Raw genomic sequence first — 17,899 nt, 5'->3', positions numbered from 1 at the left:
ACAGACTCCAGGAAGAAAACAATAAAAAAGTAAAGGAGGAGTTTCATGACAAGAAAGAGGGATACAGGGCAAAAGAAAGAGAGAGGCCAAGACAGAGAGACAGAAAGAGAGTGAAAAACCTCCGAATTGAATAAAGAATTCTTTGATATTGGGTAGTTTCAGTTCAGCAGGCTTTTGATCGGCTGTCTTGGAGGACTTCACCCAAACTGACAAGACAAAATGAAAGTCAAGGTAGAGTTTCATTGGGGGAATGAAATGTGAAGACATAAACCTGCTATCAGTTCTTTGATATGTGCGTGATACTTTTGACACCAAGGAAAAAACAGATCCAAGGCACTTTGCTTCATGTATTCATTCCTTTGTTAAAAGCACATGAGGGCTTGATGTTGTACAAACAAAAGAATGTCAACAATGACAAAAATCATATTTTCTTAAAAAAAATAAAAAATCTAATGACATGTGTTTGCTCTTTTTTACTTCACATTTGTATATTTGCCAAATATTTAACTTCGACTGCCTTTATGAACCCAAATAGACATCAGTCCTAGACCACTGTCAGTTTAACATCGAGGTGTCACAACTAGAAGATTGGTGATAAATCAGGATAAAAACCGAGTAAGAGAGTTGATAAACATAAAAATATAATATATTATATACTGTAAATATGTCGATGCTTCCACAGCAGGTGTCGTGCAGTATATTTTAGCAGTTAACATTCAGTCATGCTCTGTGGCATCATCTATAAAAAATGCTGAGCAAGCCGGTGTTATTCTGATTTTGAAACAAGAGGAAAAGATCTGAGTGACTTTGGAAGATGGTTCATTGTTGGGACGTGATGGCAGGAGCTTCAGTCACAAAGAGTGCTGGCTGGCATTTCAATAGGAAGAGTAACTGAACTGACACCTGCATTAAGATCTATGGGACAGACATCAGTAAACAGGATCAGACGGTTGATGACTGTGATGTTCGTGCATTAGTGTGATACGTAGGAAAAAAACACAAAAGCAACTCTTTCACATGTGACCAAAAAGAAGTTAAGCTGTTCTAGCAGCACCTAAGACTCTTTGTGTAGGTTTTGTAGCCTATCGAATAGAAATGGCTGTTAAAACAGCAGGACAGAGAGGGCCAAGTGAAAGATATTTGGACAATAGCACAGCTATCCAATGTTACATTTTAAACCCAGGTTGAACACATTTCCACTCATATTTTCCGTAGAAACAGTGCTACTGTAGGAATGTGCAATATGTGGGTGCATGCATGTACGGTATGCGCATGCTTACAAACACGTACTAATACACATGAAAAACAAATTTTCTCCCACTCTTCATCGTTTTCAATCCATCAGTCATTACATATTTCTGTGCTTAATTACCAGGCAGCCTTTTATTATAAAGCTATGAAAAGAAAGAGACAAATTAATTTCTATCATTTCAACAATTAAATGACACGAAGCGGCTCTTAATCGAAGAATAAATTAACATGATAGTAAAAAACTGTTCCACACGATGACTGGAACAGACGAGTCTCAACACCTCTGTATATGTCAATGTGTGTCTGTATAACAGTGTTTTTGCAAGTGCAGATACATCACAAATGCAGCAGTCATGAGAAAATTATGTTCCAACTGTGAGCTATTTGCTTTTCATATCTGATAAGTAATATTTTATTACTATGGTATATGAATGCCACACACACACATTTACACTAAACATGTCTTCTCTGCCCCTAATCTCTCCTCTATTCACTCATCTTTTCCCTTTTTTTCTGCATCAGTCCTTCTCTTCACACAATTTCCCTCTTCTACCCCCACCAGGTCTTTTATCTCCTCTCACTCACTGCAGGTGTACAATCCACTAAAATCAATTTAAAGATGGGCTGATCTGAGAAATCCTGGGCCACTCAGACATTTTAGCATGACAACAGCATTTAATCTCTCTCTTTCAAATTTGTCTGGATGTAAAACCACAAGGAAGTGGAGTCTTAAGAGACAGCTGTGGTGTAAAGTGGGACACTGCAGGGGTTTGACCTCTGTTAAACGATCAGTTCAGGGTCTCTGTTCTCATACATCACACTCTTACACTCTGACAGGAAGCAAGCAGCTGGATTCACAGAGAGTGAGAGACAATGAGATTTGGTCACAAGTGAAAGTGGAAAAGAGGGTAAAGGAACAGACTGATAGGTAAGGGGAGTTACAAGAGATGAAAGGACATAGGGATCAAACAAAAGCAGCACAGATATTTACAGGTTCTCATACTAAATTTCACTGAAATGGCCATTAGTGTCAACAACAAGCCTTTCTTCTAACAGTGCTGAATGTAGTTAATGGAACTCTCAATGGAACCGTTTAGCTACAGAAAATCCCGACATGCAGTTTTATTCACTGATAGTCACACGCTCATATATAGAAGCACCCACGCATGCACGCATGCACACATGCGCATGCGCTACTTATCACCCCAGCTGCTATGCTGGAGTCATCCAAATATGGTAGGGGATATTTCCATGGCAACAGCAGGAAGAAGGGGTGCAGACTTGTGCGGGATGATCTCCAGAGAGAGGCTGCTTTTTGACTTTTGATTCAAACTATTCTCTTTCAATTCATTCAACAGTATACTGACAACGCAGACAAAAAAAATCTACTTCTTATAAAAGCTCCCACAGACAATTCAACCTTGTTTACATATTTGGCTGCCATGGCAATGCAACAACACCACTTTTATCTAGTTACAGATTTTGTATTTGTAATTTCTAGCCAATCGTTTAACTGGTTTTGTTTTTTAACTAATTTCACAGGGATATTGGATAATTAAGGTACTGAGAGTGTTTTCCTATAATCTGTTGTGAAACAGCTAAGAATGACAAAACGTGGCCATTTATAAATAGCACTAATGGAGCGAATGTGTAGTAACAGGTAGAGTGGTTGAGAGGGTAAAATATCTCAAGCTGTAATGACTGACCATAAAATACAGCGATGCTGTTTCCATGAAGTCAACTTGATGATAAGTCATATCTATTATCACTGGCGGCTCTGCATGGTCTGGGCGAAAATGTATTGCACAGAGGTACAGTGCATCTGTGTATTTTGTGAGCATGTGTGTATGTGTATTTCATTCTAGCTAGCCAACTTAAACAGAAACATATCTATGCAAATTAGATTGAAGATTTGTTATGTACAGTGTATAAACACAAACACAAAATCTGGAGTCATTCAATGATATGTCATTCAGACGAGTTAGGATTTGTGAGGCTTTTTCAGGCAACTAACAGTAGTTCTGACTGTATGTATGGCTTCTTATGGGAAAAGGTAATGTAACATTTTACACGTGGTGGCTGAAACATATTTATACGTATGTGCCTCAACACGGTCTCGTTTGGATCTGAGTAAGGAGATGTTTCGCTTATGGAGAGACAAATGAGGTAGATTAAGAGAAAAACTAATGACATGAGAGTCAGTGCGTTTGTGCATGTGTAAGTGCTGGGAGTGTTTGTGTGTCCCATGAGGCTATAGATATTTATCTCGGCCCATCTATTCATTAATGGGTCTGTAGCCTGCTGGCACCATGAGGAATTATAGAACAGAAGCAATCGATACATTCAGGCTCCAAATCCAGACTCTGTGTGTGTGTGTGTGTGTGTGTGTGTGTGTGTGTGTGTGTGTGTGTGTGTGTGTGTGTGTGTGTGTGTGTGTGTGTGTGTGTGTGTGTGTGTGTGTGTGTGTGTGTGTGCGTGCATGTGTGACATAGTTTTCTTGTGATGGGGTAGTTCGCCTGAGGAACTAATGTGGGTTTTTAGGATTATTTCTAGAAGAACACCATAAAAAATCTAAAACCAGAAAAGCACTGAAGCTAAGTGACTGCTGCTGCTTTTAAAATAGTTTTAAAATAGTCTCCTCTAAAGCCTACACTACTTAATATTGGGTTTATGCGTTACATTAATGTTGACGGACTATTATGTGAATGTTATTATCAGCCTTATCAACCAATATGCAGCAATTGTAAATCTTAGAAAAATATATCTACAGATTAAAGTTTGATGAGTCAATCAGTTCATTAGCATTTGAATATTGCTTCACTCTTTACATCATAAGCGCATAACAGTTAACAGCAGTATGTTTATCAGGGCCAGGGAGGTAAAGGCATATCAGAGAGCACCAGTTCAGACTTCTAGCAGAAGGAGGTTTGACCAACTCAAAGAGGCTAGAAACTTCCAGGCAAGAGAGAGTAAATGTGCCCATCTGAAATCTATCAAAGCCATGGTTATCTGCCCCAGGTAACTGAATAATGTGCTTCATCATCATTTGTGAGCTCTTGTGGTAATGTAATTAACCTGGTGTTAAACGATTGGAGGCCCAATTGGACTGATAAGAAGTTTCTTTCACAGACCACCAGTGAGCAGGGCACCCACCCGTGACCGTCTCCAATTTAAAACCACGGTCCAGGGGCGTCACGTGGCGTAGTGGTTAGAGCGGGCGCCCCATGTATAGAGGCACAGTCCTCGCTGCGGTCGGCCCCGGTTCGAGTCCCGCGTCGGGCGCCATTTGCTGCATGTCATCCCCCCTCTCTCTGCCTCCCCATTTCCTGTCTGTCTCAACTGTACTATCTATAAAAGGCATAAAAGCCCAAAAAAATATACTTTAAAAAAAAAAATAAAACCACGGTCCATTTATGATACCGACACTCACGAGGGTTGATATTCAATTAACCAAACCTAATCGAAACAGACCGGCCAGAGACTGGAGGACGACGGGATGTGCAGCAAAAACACATTTTAACAAGCTATTAAGTTCTAGATCCAGCCTTAGAAAACTGTTTTCTCTGAAAGAAATGGAAATATAAATTGTGTGAAAGCTTTGGTTGATTGAAATGGCGTTTCAGAAATTATAATGTGACAAGTGACCATGCAGACATGAGAGAGGCTGACGGTGAGATCATTTCAGAAACGGTTGGAACAAGTTCATTTGATTTGGCAGTTTTATCAGCTAACGTTCACAGATTGAACACCATGTAACATTTTAGTTTGTTGAAGTTGATAAAATGAAAATACTTTCAGCTGTAAGAAGTGGAACAAACTGGCTCTTGCTACATTTCAGAACCATGCATGTGTCCCATAACTGGTCTTTTTCGTCGTCTTTTTTATTGATTTAATTCTTTTAATCTTTAAATATTTTCTCTAATTTTCCATCTTAATTGCGAAATGACAATTCCCTGCTACCCCACTAATTTTACTTGCCTTGGGAGAAGATAGACAAACATATTATTCATCAGCTGTCAAATATACTGTCATATACAGTATGTTATGAGAATTATATGGAATATGGGTAAATAGTTAATTAATATGTGGAAAAGATAGTCAATATGTGGAAGATTTGAGACGCAGTATCTATATCCGCTGTGGGATGGCATGCCATCATCCCCTCCACTGAGCTGTTCACTTTTAATATTTGACACAACATGTACAGGTACGCAACATAGCAGTCAGGTAGATTTGCATGCTTTAGCCTTTCTGTTAAATTATGTTCATAATATTTCTTTGCTAGCTTATATTTATTGTGTAGTAGTAACATAATCCTGTGTCACTTAATCAGTGTAGGAGCTCATGTTACATAATCGAAACTGGCCTAAGGATTTTGTATTCACCTCTTGTCGGTATAAATGGAGATGGTCTCCAAAGACATGTTTGACTAGGCCTCTCATCAAAATGCAATGCACACAACTCTGTTACAGCAATGAGCTCCACCAGAAGAGTGTACTGTGAGAGAGGTTCCCATCACCCTTCTGATCCCACTCACTTAAATGCAGGCACTCCGTATAACCACTAAGAGAAACCATGACAAACCAGTGGTGCAAGGAGAACCCACACTAGATTTCAACCAAAACCACAAGCTGGGTTTACTGGAATGCATGCAAGGAGTATCTCTTAGAGTTACCCGTGCTAAGAAACAACAGCAAGTTTCTGAAGCAGTGAAAAAGATTTTTGCGGTCTTATAACTCTCTCTTCTGAATTGAGAATTTTATCTCCTGCCCAACTTTCATCCACTTCAACCCACTCAATTTGGAGGCTCCCCTGGTCTCTTACTGCTCACCATTGAGCAGCTCCAATGGACCAGTTGGAGGTTGAGTGCATTGCTCAAAAGTCCTCAGAAGCAGGAGTTGTTAGAAGAGGGCAGAGCGTTGTTGAGCTGCTGCTTTTCATCGGTTCTGTAGCTTTAGGTCAGCACTCAAAACAGATGTGTCGCCATGTAGACTTATTTGTAGTGACACTAAAACTTACAAATAGCAGTTTAAAAACAACTTAATCCATGAATTACTGACAGGATATCAAAGTCACGAATGTACCTGGTCCATCCCTTTGACTCTTTATCTTTCTCTTTCTGATTCTACTTTTATCTCTAATGTCAGGTTGATGGGACACATACTGTAGCATATTTAATTCTATTATGGTTGAAAATGTTACCTCAGTCTCTGCAGGACGACGACAATGATGATGATGGAGACGACGATGCTGATGATGATGCTGATGATGAATTAAGATGAGCATGATGACAATGAGCATCATGGTGGTGATGACAACAAAAATGATGCTGGCAATGATTTGGTTGCACTGGGGGTAGAGCAGAGCAGAACAGAATTGAATAGAATTATATTTGTGGCATTTTAATGGTAATCACACGATAATGCTTCCAGTCTATTTTGTTCTCTGAATATTGGCTGGCATAGGTGCTAAAATCATTATTCATCTTATGTTAATTACTCAGTTGGCCTGGCAACTAAACTCAAGGGACCAAGAAGCAACTTTCATATACACACATGCATAAATGTACACACATACACATACACACAAACAGATATGTAAATAAAAATCCATTTGGTAGGTTATTTTTGCAAGTGAATTGTAGGAGGAATTCACATTCTCAAGTGAGAAAGGAGCGTAATGTGAAAACCACTTCCAAAATTCAAATGTGTGTTTCTGTGAACGCAGAAAGGGCGAAAGAGTCTCCTGCTGCCTGGAAAATAGATATATATTCAGTTTTGAAAGTAATACCAGTATGCCTCTCTATGGTCGTGAATCGTGATCCCTGGGTTCCTGCTCAACCATTTTAATCAAGCTTGACAAAAATCTGCGACTTTTCCACTGACAATACACAGACCAGGTCTTCAAGGTTCAGAATTAATTTGCAGCATAGTTAGTCAACACCAGGTTGAAGTAACCTGATAATCACCAGCTGGATACACATTTTATGTAAATACAAGGATTGAAATTAGTTTTAAGTAGATATTTGCCAGGTAGGCCCTTACTTTTAATATTAATAGATGTCTGTTTATAATCATCTGTGGCTCTCATAAAAGAGTTATTTTGGAGAAGAGCACAGAGCCACAGCACAAAATGCTCCATCTTCCCTTTTAAAACATCCAGTGAAATCCCCATGCATCACCTAGGTTGAATACTGCTGCTTGACTAGGTATCAGGGAACACTTAACATTAGCTACAATGTTGCTGTGCATTCCCCAGCCAAAGATTTTCCTAGACAACTAGTGGAGAAACAATGTTAAAAGTAACACTATTAACACTGTGCCGCATCAAAAAGAAATGCAAAGTGATAATGAGCCAATAGTATATAATTAAATTATGAAAACACACACAAGGTGGGCCACCTCCTTGTAAACACCACAAAAAGCAGTAATCATTCTGAATGTGCAGGAACAATCAGCAAAGAGACTGCACATTTTGTTGATGTATTTCAAACCATTACACACTTGCCACGCCAGCACAATATAAAGAGAAACGCACACTGGGCACAAATGAACAAACTTAGAGCAAATGAGCTCATTTACTGTAGGTTCCCCACAATCCATACAAACAACCTTTAACTGCACGTTTATCTAGTCTGTCTCACATTAAACATGTGTCAAGTGACAGGCCATGTTCAATGTCAATGAATGAGAGGCAAATTGACTGCAGAGTTTACTGGGGTAAACAGGTCTTCCCTCACCTTCTCAAAATGATGAACCATAACATTTGAAAATCTTTCCTAACATACTATGTAATTACTATCTAATAACCACTGTGTAATTTGCAGGACACACGGGCAGAGATCAGTTCTTTGGAGAAACCCTGCATTGCCACATCCACAAAACAAAAGTAATTAACTGTGTAGCTCCACTGACCTGCCGATGAGGAGGAACTCCCCGACTAGTCCCTGGCGTCTCATGGCCATGAGGATGTTACGGACAGTCATGCCTTCACAGAAACACGCCACCACTCTGGCTTTGGGCAGGTGGGCCCTCAGTCTCTCCAGCAGCCGGTCGAAGCTCTGCTCTCCAGCATTGCTCCAGATTTTGCCTGGAGAAAGGTTGAATGCAAACAGGGTCCGTGACTATCTGATATGTTTGGATCTCTATTTCTTCATCTTTTGAGGTGTTAACTTTTATTTGTGTTTGTGTTTCTTAGTCTCATTTTTCTCAAGTATCAACCAACTGACAATCACAATGAGAAATGTTTTCCACTAAAATAAAATCCTAAACACATGCCGTCTTACAACCTGACATTTATCATGAGCCATGTCCTCCCAGGTCTGCAAAGCTGAGACTGCAGTTAAATGCAAATTACCTTCAACGCCATGGTGTGTGTTGAGAAAATTAGATGTAAAAGGTACTAAATTGGCCAAAACTATCCCTGACAGCAGTGCTCTTCCTAACATTAAGTGGCACTTACGGGAGCCATTTCAGCTAAAACTTGTGGCGCAGCTGTTTTGGTGCACATCTTAGTGCAACGGTTGTGTTTACACTGACCCACCCTCACCACACTGGGGCCCAAAGTTCAACTGGGCCGACCTGAACACTGCCTGCCTGAAAGCACCCCATAACTCAATCAAGTTTTTACTGAGGTTGTCTTGACCTAACTCTCTTCTTACCAGAGTGTGCAATACAGATGCCCTCCTTGGCTGCCATGTCCTTGAACGCTTCCATCCCACTTTCACCATAGTTGCCTGGAAATCCAAAGAAAGGGTAAAGATGTGAGGGTTTTTAATCAGTTCAATTATGATTTTGTGATAGAGAAAGACAGACAGATAGATCTAGTTATCAAAACCATGCCCACTACACAGTAACCCCTCTCCTACTGCACTAATCATAAAAGCACACATTTATGTCAGAGAAAGCGTCTCCCCACTGTGGCACCCATTTCTTTGCCAGAGAAAGTGGGTGACCTGGAATTTATGCTAATGAGGGGTTGTACACACTGGCAAAGAATATGATAGGATTCCCCTCTTTAATTTCTCTTCCTCTCCCTTTTATATGTTTCTCTTCTGTGTTAATTGAAGAAACAATTAAAAAAACATCACTTTCTCACACCTTTTTCCAAGATTTTTTCTTCATTCATTGATATTGTTATCGCTAATGTTTCCTCCTTTTTGCTGTGCGTGTTTTCAATAACAGAATGGAGCCTAATTAGACATCAGTGATCTGTTCTCTACTTAAGTTGATAAAGAGAAAGAAAAAGAGGTCAAGTGGCAAAAAAAATGAGTGAGGGAGAGATATAGTTGAAGAAAGAGATGGAAAATGAAGAAGGGAAAGGAGAGTCTAGGAGGAGAGAAGGGGAAAGTAGAGTATGAGGAATATACAGTGTGTAGAAAGCAGAAGAGGTCCCACAATCCCTGACCACTGGTGAATCTAAGGGAGTGTGCGTGTGTGTGTGTGTGTGTGTGTGTGTGTGTGTGTGTGTGTGTGTGTGTGTGTGTGTGTGTGTGTGTGTGTGTGTGTGTGTGTGTGTGTGTGTGTGTGTGTGTGTGCGTGCATACACACACTTTGCATCAGCCCAATGATGAGTGTGGTGGAGCGAAGTGTAAAGTCCTGTAATTAGTGTCTCAGTGAGAGGAGTGGGAGACAGATGGTACAGACTGTCCTTCCCATGCACACACGCACGCGCGCACACACACACACTCACTCACTCAAAGACGCACACGCACACACATTCATACTGTTACCATCATCAAAATCGATAAAGCTTGTAACCTACTTCACTCTGGTCTCAACAGGGATTTATGTGTGAGACGTCTTCCTCTCTCTCTCCCTTCCTCCCTCCCTCACTCACTCAGTAAGCTTGTCATGCGTCTCTTTTATCACTCCTTTTCAGTCTCTCCATGCTACTTAAAATTACCAGCACATTTTCACACATATACACTTATTCTCCCATCCCTCCCAAGTTAAAACCCAGGCATAGACACATTCATTGGTTTCAGATGGAGAGGCTACAAAGAGAATTAAACAGTAGGATCCAGTCTGTTTTCTCTCCTTTTCAACTACAAGTCAGATTGACTTGATTTTACAAACTGTAAGCAAAACTGACATCCTAGGCAAATTTGAGGAATATTTGGAAACATAATGTTTTCATATTAGAATGAGTAAAAATGCAAAACATCATTGAATGGCCCCATCAACTTCTTTTTTTCTTTTTTTTTTTTTAGAAATTCTTGTGGGCATTTTTGCCTTTAACTGACAGGATAGTGGAGAGAGAGAGGAAAGTGGGAAGAGAGACTGAGGGAATGACACGCAGTACAGATCGGCACAGTCGGAAATCAATCCAGCAATCACTGCATTGGGCATTGCCAACATGGGAGTGCTCTTAACCGCTCGACCACCGAGCACCCCGGCCCCATCAGCTTTGACATGGATTGTGATCAAATACAGCACTCGGAAGATGAACTGAAATTTCTTAGACTCAGGATTAATAGCAAATGTTAAAAATATTCAAAAGCTCAAAATTAAAAATCTCAGTTCTGAACTGAACCTCAATTCTCCACTTGATAGTTCTCCCCTCTGCTTGCATCAGTCTACCTTACCCACCTACTTTCTACTATTCTCAATCATGCCTTTCATCCTCTCACTTTACCCGCTCTCTGTTGTTGCTTGGTGTCATGCCTCTATGATTTTTTTTTGGCTTGGCTTCTCCCATGTACAAACACAGGCCCAGACACACTTAGACACAACGAGCAGCCATTAGCTCCATGGTGACATCACAGTTTGGACCAAAGCTGCTAACATCTACCTCAAACTCTCTTCACATGCATGTGGTAGCCGTCCTTTGCTTCGTCACCTCCCACTGTAAAAACCATCTGGGAGCTCCGGCGTAAAGATCACACATTCACAGTTGCTCCTGTTCCCCCCATGCGCTTTTGTCCCTTTCACCTCTTTCTGCTGTCTGTATCTCCCTTTCCTCTCTATATTTAAATCCATTTAATGATAAATAAAAAGAAAAAACTAAAACAGCTTCAAGTAAAAACTGAAGAAAACATTAAAGATACAAAAAAAAACACTCTCACTGCTCCTTATGCTCCTCTGCCCCCTTCCTCTTTGATCTCTCTTCATCATCTTGTTATTCATCTAATATATTACAATACATTACAACATGCTATCAAATGCTAAGCTGAAGGGTCCCACGCTTTCACCTCTAGCTACTTGCGTCTTCTACCCCCACTTTCTTCGCAACAGGAAGACAACCAAGCTACAGACACAGGTGGTTGTGTTATTTCTCTCCTCAATCCCTTCCCTTTCCTCCCCTCTCCCTTTTACCCCTCATCCATTACTTCTTCTCAATTACCATCCTCACTCTTATCAGCGCTATTACATGCAATTACATGTTCCCTGCCATTCCCCTTTCCCTCATCCCTGTGTGTTTCCTTTTTCAAGCCTCAGTCCCCTATGCCATAGCTTTACTCGAGGGGAAAGCAAAATGCAGTAAAGATTTAAATATTATTAAATGATAAGGCATCCTTCATCGTGACCCCTTCTTCCTGCTCGTCTCTCCAGTTTTTCTCAACCCTCATCGACACCACCACTGCCCCAAATCAAATCTGGTGGGTAACAAACATCTGCAGCTAAATGTCAAACACAATAAAACCTCAGGTAAGGTTGGCTCCCTGACACATGAACAGTTGCCAAACACAAATTACATGGCTGATACAAAAGCTTCCAGCCAACATATCTAACAGTGATACTTCTGCGCCTTATTTTAAGGTTATTATATCAGTTCCCCTTGTGCTGCCACTAAAAGTCTTCAAATGAATCATTCAAAATGTTGCAACAAGAAAATCCAGAAAATGTGACTATGTTCAACTTATTTCATCTCCCCTTCACTAGCTCCCTGTCCATGTCAGATCAGACTTGTAATGGTATAAAGAAATCTTAGTGTGCATGCTCCTTCATACAGTACCTGTCTGATCGCCTTGAACTGCCATCACATGTACTCCACTATGAGGATGCAGGGCTGCTGGCTGCTGGCTGCAGGGTGTTTTATCACACACCCTCCCTGCTGAAGCGTTTAAAGCTAAAATTACAACTCTCAACACCTGAACTCAGTTAGCAGTTTATTCTTTGATAACTTCATGAATCGTGTTTGTTACCATTCTCCCACCAGTGGGTCAGTCTTAGTCTAATAAGTACAGTGACATCCACGAGGTCCTATTTGACAGTTCACTCATGTACTTGAAGGGTTTATTCATTCACTCAAGCACACGAGTGTCCACACTGTGCGACTATCTCCCTCTCCTTTGTTGATGGTTTTTCTTAGAAATATTATAACAACTAAAATGCCATACATTTTGTATAGAAAATTATCTTCTAGTTCAAACATAGTACATAATTACTCAACTCGACATGCTGCTGGAGGTTATTTTATTTTACCTAGGGCACTCTCTCAAGGTACAGTATTATATAGAGCTATGAATGAGTGGAATGCCCTTCCGAATTATGTTATACAACAAAGAAATATGGTTAGTTTTAAAATTAAACTAAGAGATTATTATTTTGATCTCAATTTTGACCATTAGTTGCATAGTAAGTATAGTAGTATATTTGTAAATTGGGTCTTGGCATCCTTGTAGTGTAGCGGGTAATGTTAAGTGTTTGTCTTGGATGTTCTGTTTTGTACGCGTATGTATTAAGTATGTGTTTTCTGTATGTGTTTTTGTTTTTATGTATTAATGTGTTGTGTGTTAATGGTTTGTATTTGTCATGTATTAAGATGAAAAGACCCCAGGAAGAATAGCTGCTGCGTGGCAAAAGCTAATGGGGATCTAAATAAACAAAGCAAAACAAAACAAAACAAAACTCCCTGTCCTCTTCCACTGGCCAGGCTCTCCATGCTGCACTAGCCCTCATCCTGAGACCTCTCACATGGCTCATTCCAGATGCTGTTTCCATCCCCCAAAAGTTTGAAGGATATGCATTTGGAAGTCGCTCAGTCAGTATCCCCAAAGATCATATTCCGCATACAAATTATAATTTCATTTTGTTTACAGTCTATAATTTTGCTGTAAGAGTAAATCTATTATGTTGTGATACTGGGCTACATAAATTGGATTAGACATGGCTTGACTTCCCTGAGTAGAACACAGACTTAAAAACAAATGCATACTAACATGCATTATCACAGAGATATGAATAGAGTAGTAAAATCTACATAACGCATCTGTGTTTGTATCTTTATCGGTCTACATTATATTTCTTTTTTACGATTTGGTCATTTAAAACTCATTTGCAATGTGAATACAAACTGTAATTTGGACATAGCGGCTTAATGTTATGTTCAATGATATCTGTTAAGACAGTGACTCACAAATCAGACAGCAAACATTTAGCCAGCCTCTTTCTGGTCTGGTAAGGCTGGTGCAGTCCCCCTGGATCCTATACAAGCCTGATAATATTGTATTCACAATCGCTAATTTAGTTTATTCTAACATACATATTCCTGTATAATTACTTTTTAATTTTAGCACTGCAAGTCATACCGTAGGGCTATAATGTCCATTAGCAGCACAGTTCAACCCACTAATTGAATGTTAGGGAAAAACTAAAAGACCTCAAGGGATCACTAACCATTAGGACTTTTGGACTCTAAGTCCTATTAAAAATCAGCTGTGGGTTTTATTTTCATGAATTTAAAATAATATGTGCATGTCTATGTTACCAGATTCTTATTCCAGGGTATAGACGGGCTACATATAAGCAGTTTTATACATGACATAACCATAGTTTTTTCATGTAAGCTGCACTTGCACCATGCTCTATTTCTACCTAATGTCTGAATGACAAATCTAAAAATATAGCTAAGCCTGTTCCCCCGAAATATTACTTTATGGACTTAAAAAGGGCCAATAGAAATTCTACATGTCTACATAAACCAATGCTCGACTTCAGATAATATTAATCCAAAAGTATAAAACAAGACTAGGTCAAATCCTAGTATGTGTCTGGACCACCCATGATCAAATCCTGACAGCAAGGTCATCTGACAAATTCACCAAATACATAACTGAAAGAGAAAGAGTGAGTTTCTGCCACATTTACTGACAACATGATAAACTGTAAGGCAACCATTTCGCGTTTATAGGTGTACCCTCAGGGGGAGGCATCCTGAGAAAAAATTAATTGGAAAAAAATAACTGCTAACATCTAGTTGGCTAAACTCACTATGCATGCACCGTGAGTTTTCTGTTGCTGGCCCCAAACTCTGGAACCCCCTGCCTATCATGTGAAACAAGCCCCCAGCCACACTGTTTTTAAAACACGTCTAAAAACATACTTTTATTCTTTGGCTTTTAACACAGTTTGAAACCCAAACACTTCAGCGGGTTATGTTTATTGTTTGTTTATTGTTTACTTTTTTTAAATTGCTTTTATTTTGTGGGCTCCTTTATTTTAATTATTGTTTATTTTTATATCTGTGTAAAGCACTTTGGTCAACTTGGTTGTTTTTAAATTTGTCTATTAATAAAATTGATTGGATTGGATGTAGCAAAACAGATCAATTTCTAGTACCTACAGTCAGAGAGGGGACAGTCTGTGGTCAGTAGAAAGAACTTAGATCTCCGGACATGAGTTCTGAAACCTGAACCTGAGCCAACTGGAGTGGATGTAGTCCTGTGACCTAAAGTCATTAAAACACAGAAGAGCTCTTATTATATAGACCCACCAGAAACTGGCCCATGACCCACTTTGAATCTTCACCCTAAGGCAACACTGCCTGAAACGACGGCAAAAATGTGAGCAAATTCTGTCATTCTTCTCTTGCCCATTCATTACGCCTTTCTCTACACTGCCCTCCCCAACCGACCCCGCTTTCATCTTCCTCAATCCTGCAAAGGCCATCAGAGTTAAATTGGCAAAGGGCATGTCAGGCAACAGAGAGAAGAGGATGATAATAGAAAGAGGGATGATGGGAAAGGAAAGGGAAAGGAAAGGGAGAGAAAACGGAGATGATGGAAGGGAAGAGTGAATCAATGATGTCAGGATCACAATAGCCAATAAAGACAAATAGGAGACAGAAATGAGAGAAAGTGAGAAAGACCAAAGGGGAGTGAGAGTAAAGGAGATTGGGTGGAGAGAAGGCTGGCATCTTGATTTATTGAGAGATTGATCAATTTCTGTTGGAGTGTGATTGGGTGACATGTCAAATTTCATGTCAATAAACCCCATTGAGCTGAATTGAATTAAACTGAACAGAGCGACATAGAGAGAAATGAGACAGAGAAAGAGAGAAACAAAGGAACACTAAACGCAATGCAGTAGTGGATGATCATGATAATCATCTTCCGCACAATACATACTGAACAATTCAAAATGAAGCCATAATCAGTTTGATTTATGTTCAGACAGACAACACATACAGAATACACACAGGTTTAGGCAATATTTCAAGTGGATGACCCGTGAATCAAAGGGAAATGCTACCACAATGGAGCAACACCCGACTTCCCCTTCCCTGTGCCTTGTGAAACAGAGGAGCACTATAAGATTCAGGATGGTCTCCCTGAGGTGTTATACAAAGCCTTCTTTCCACTGTCTGATAGACTTCATAACTTCTTCTCTGTGTGTTGAGGCACAGACATCAGTGTGTTGAAAAAACAGTGTTTCCTCTGCTATTTGCCCTATGAGTGAGAGGTCCCACAGACACCAGCTCAATGACAGCATTAGTATTAAGTATGTAGTATTATGTCATTTGCAAATACTGTAAGCATATTTTTTTATGAAACTGACCATTCAGTTCCGTTGATCCTGTTTTTAATCACATTTTACGTAACACTGCTCTTTTGGTATGCACTGCAAAATATCTGTTCGTCTGCCCATCTGTCTGTTGTGTCTGATTTGGCCACGTTCTGTGGTGAATGACCCTGAGATAATAATCATAATAATAATAATACAAAATAGTAAAATAAACTGATGATAGTTTTATAGAATTATCTTACCACTGAGGTCCTACAATTCAAACTTAGAGCCACTGCAGGTTAGGTTGGGTTACATTAGGTCCCAATCAATCCCACAATCCCAGCAAAGATCACTGGGCTTCGTATTGATTGTAGCATTGCAGCCACAAATGGATTGAAATACTGTCTGTCCCACAAAGCCTGAAATCTCAATGAGCAAGTAATACTCAGAGTATTCGCCCCTTCAATAACATTATTTCATTACTTCATTGTAATTAGTGTGTGATATTACATGTATTATTCAGTTTCTTGCACATCAGCTTCCATCGTCTCTTGCCTCCAGATGCAAAATGTTAATGTAGAGAATTAATGAGTCTCCATAAACTTAAGCCCCCTACCATCTTTCTCTGAATCAGCAGCTCCTGTACGCTCTTATCTATCCCAAGCACTCCACAGTCCACACAAGCGCACACACTTCTGTGTTCTGTGGTTTCCTGGCACTATAATCATTGCTTTTGCCATTCTCTCTTCTCCCTCATAGTCCATTTTCTTCCTCCATTTTCCCCAGTAAACCATTCATTTCCTTCCTTTCTCCTTTGTTTTCCTCCCTGCTTTCCTCTCTCTCTCTCTCTCTCTCTCTCTCTCTCTCTCTCCACATCTCCTCTCCTTCTTTCCTCTGATGCCTTTGGCATCCCTCGCCTCTCCTCCTTATCACTGTCTCTCGGCTCTTGTCGCTATCCTATTCCTTCCTAATTCTTTCTGTCTCCTCTCTGACATCCTCCCTCTCTCTGGCTTTTGGTGTCTGGAGCAGATGATGTTTGAGAAAGCAGATGACGACCTTGAATACCAGTTGCAAGGTCAAACACGCCTGAAATACAAAGACGAATACTTTCCTGCACAAATGCACACATTTGCACACACAGCCACAGGCATGGTCTCAAACACATAGTCCTATGGAGGTGGGCCTCATGAGAAAGCGAAAAAAAAAATGTCAAAGGGGAGAATTCAAATAATATTTCTGACACCATATTTCTACAAACGTGCAGGGTCAATTGCCTACAACCCCAACATATATGTAAACAAACTGACAGAGTTGCAAATGTTTTAACATCTAAAAAATAAATCCCTATGAAATTTGTATAGACAGAGGTTGTGGTTGACTAACACCCCAATGTCCCTTTATGTACGTGCGTGCTTACTTCATCAAATACTCTCAGGTTCAACAAGCCTTCTCACGGACACATCACATGCACAATTATTGCATTGTCCTCTAGTTCCTGTAGCTGTCTCCTAACACTTTGATCCAAATGAACAAGTGAGTGAGTGAGTGCAGTAAACCTTCATGCATATACACTCCCTGCTTCTTTCATTTTATTTTCACTCACAGTTTTATGAAGTTACTAATAGGGAATCACAGGGGTAACTGCCCAAATCCTGTTTTCGCAAAATGTCCTCTATCCTCCAGCCATCTCTACTGTTTTTAGACTCTGTGTGTTAACTACTTGGCATCTGGCTAGTTTCAACCCAACTACAGTAATTTAATCTCTATCCCTTTCTCCTTCAAAACCTAAAAACTCATCTCTTTAAAAACCACTTCTGCTTCTCACTCCGCTGCAGTATTGCTACAATACGACCTGATCTTGTCAGTTACATTCCCCTCTCTCTTATCTCCCTCTTTCTTCTTGTCCTTGCATTGATAAT

General features: G+C 40.0%; 1 protein-coding gene across 2 annotated transcripts in view; it reads right to left on the bottom strand.

Annotated features, from left to right (window-relative positions):
* grm5b (glutamate receptor, metabotropic 5b) overlaps window positions 1–17,899 on the bottom strand; it is an 84,218-nt gene that overhangs the window by 55,711 nt on the left and 10,608 nt on the right. For both annotated transcript variants that reach the window (XM_085795487.1, XM_085795486.1), the window contains exons 5-6: window positions 8,912–8,986; window positions 8,166–8,340 (exon numbers count right to left, since the gene is read on the bottom strand). In XM_085795487.1, the coding sequence (XP_085651613.1) occupies window positions 8,166–8,340; window positions 8,912–8,986 (250 nt within the window). The remainder of the gene's footprint in view (window positions 1–8,165; window positions 8,341–8,911; window positions 8,987–17,899) is intronic.

The sequence above is a fragment of the Trachurus japonicus genome, chromosome 13, assembly GCF_045865225.1.
Source record: "Trachurus japonicus isolate A0001 chromosome 13, Traja_1.0".
Lineage (NCBI taxonomy): Eukaryota > Metazoa > Chordata > Actinopteri > Carangiformes > Carangidae > Trachurus > Trachurus japonicus.
Note: the sequence above shows the minus strand (reverse complement) of the source record. Positions and strands in the feature narration are given on the sequence as shown.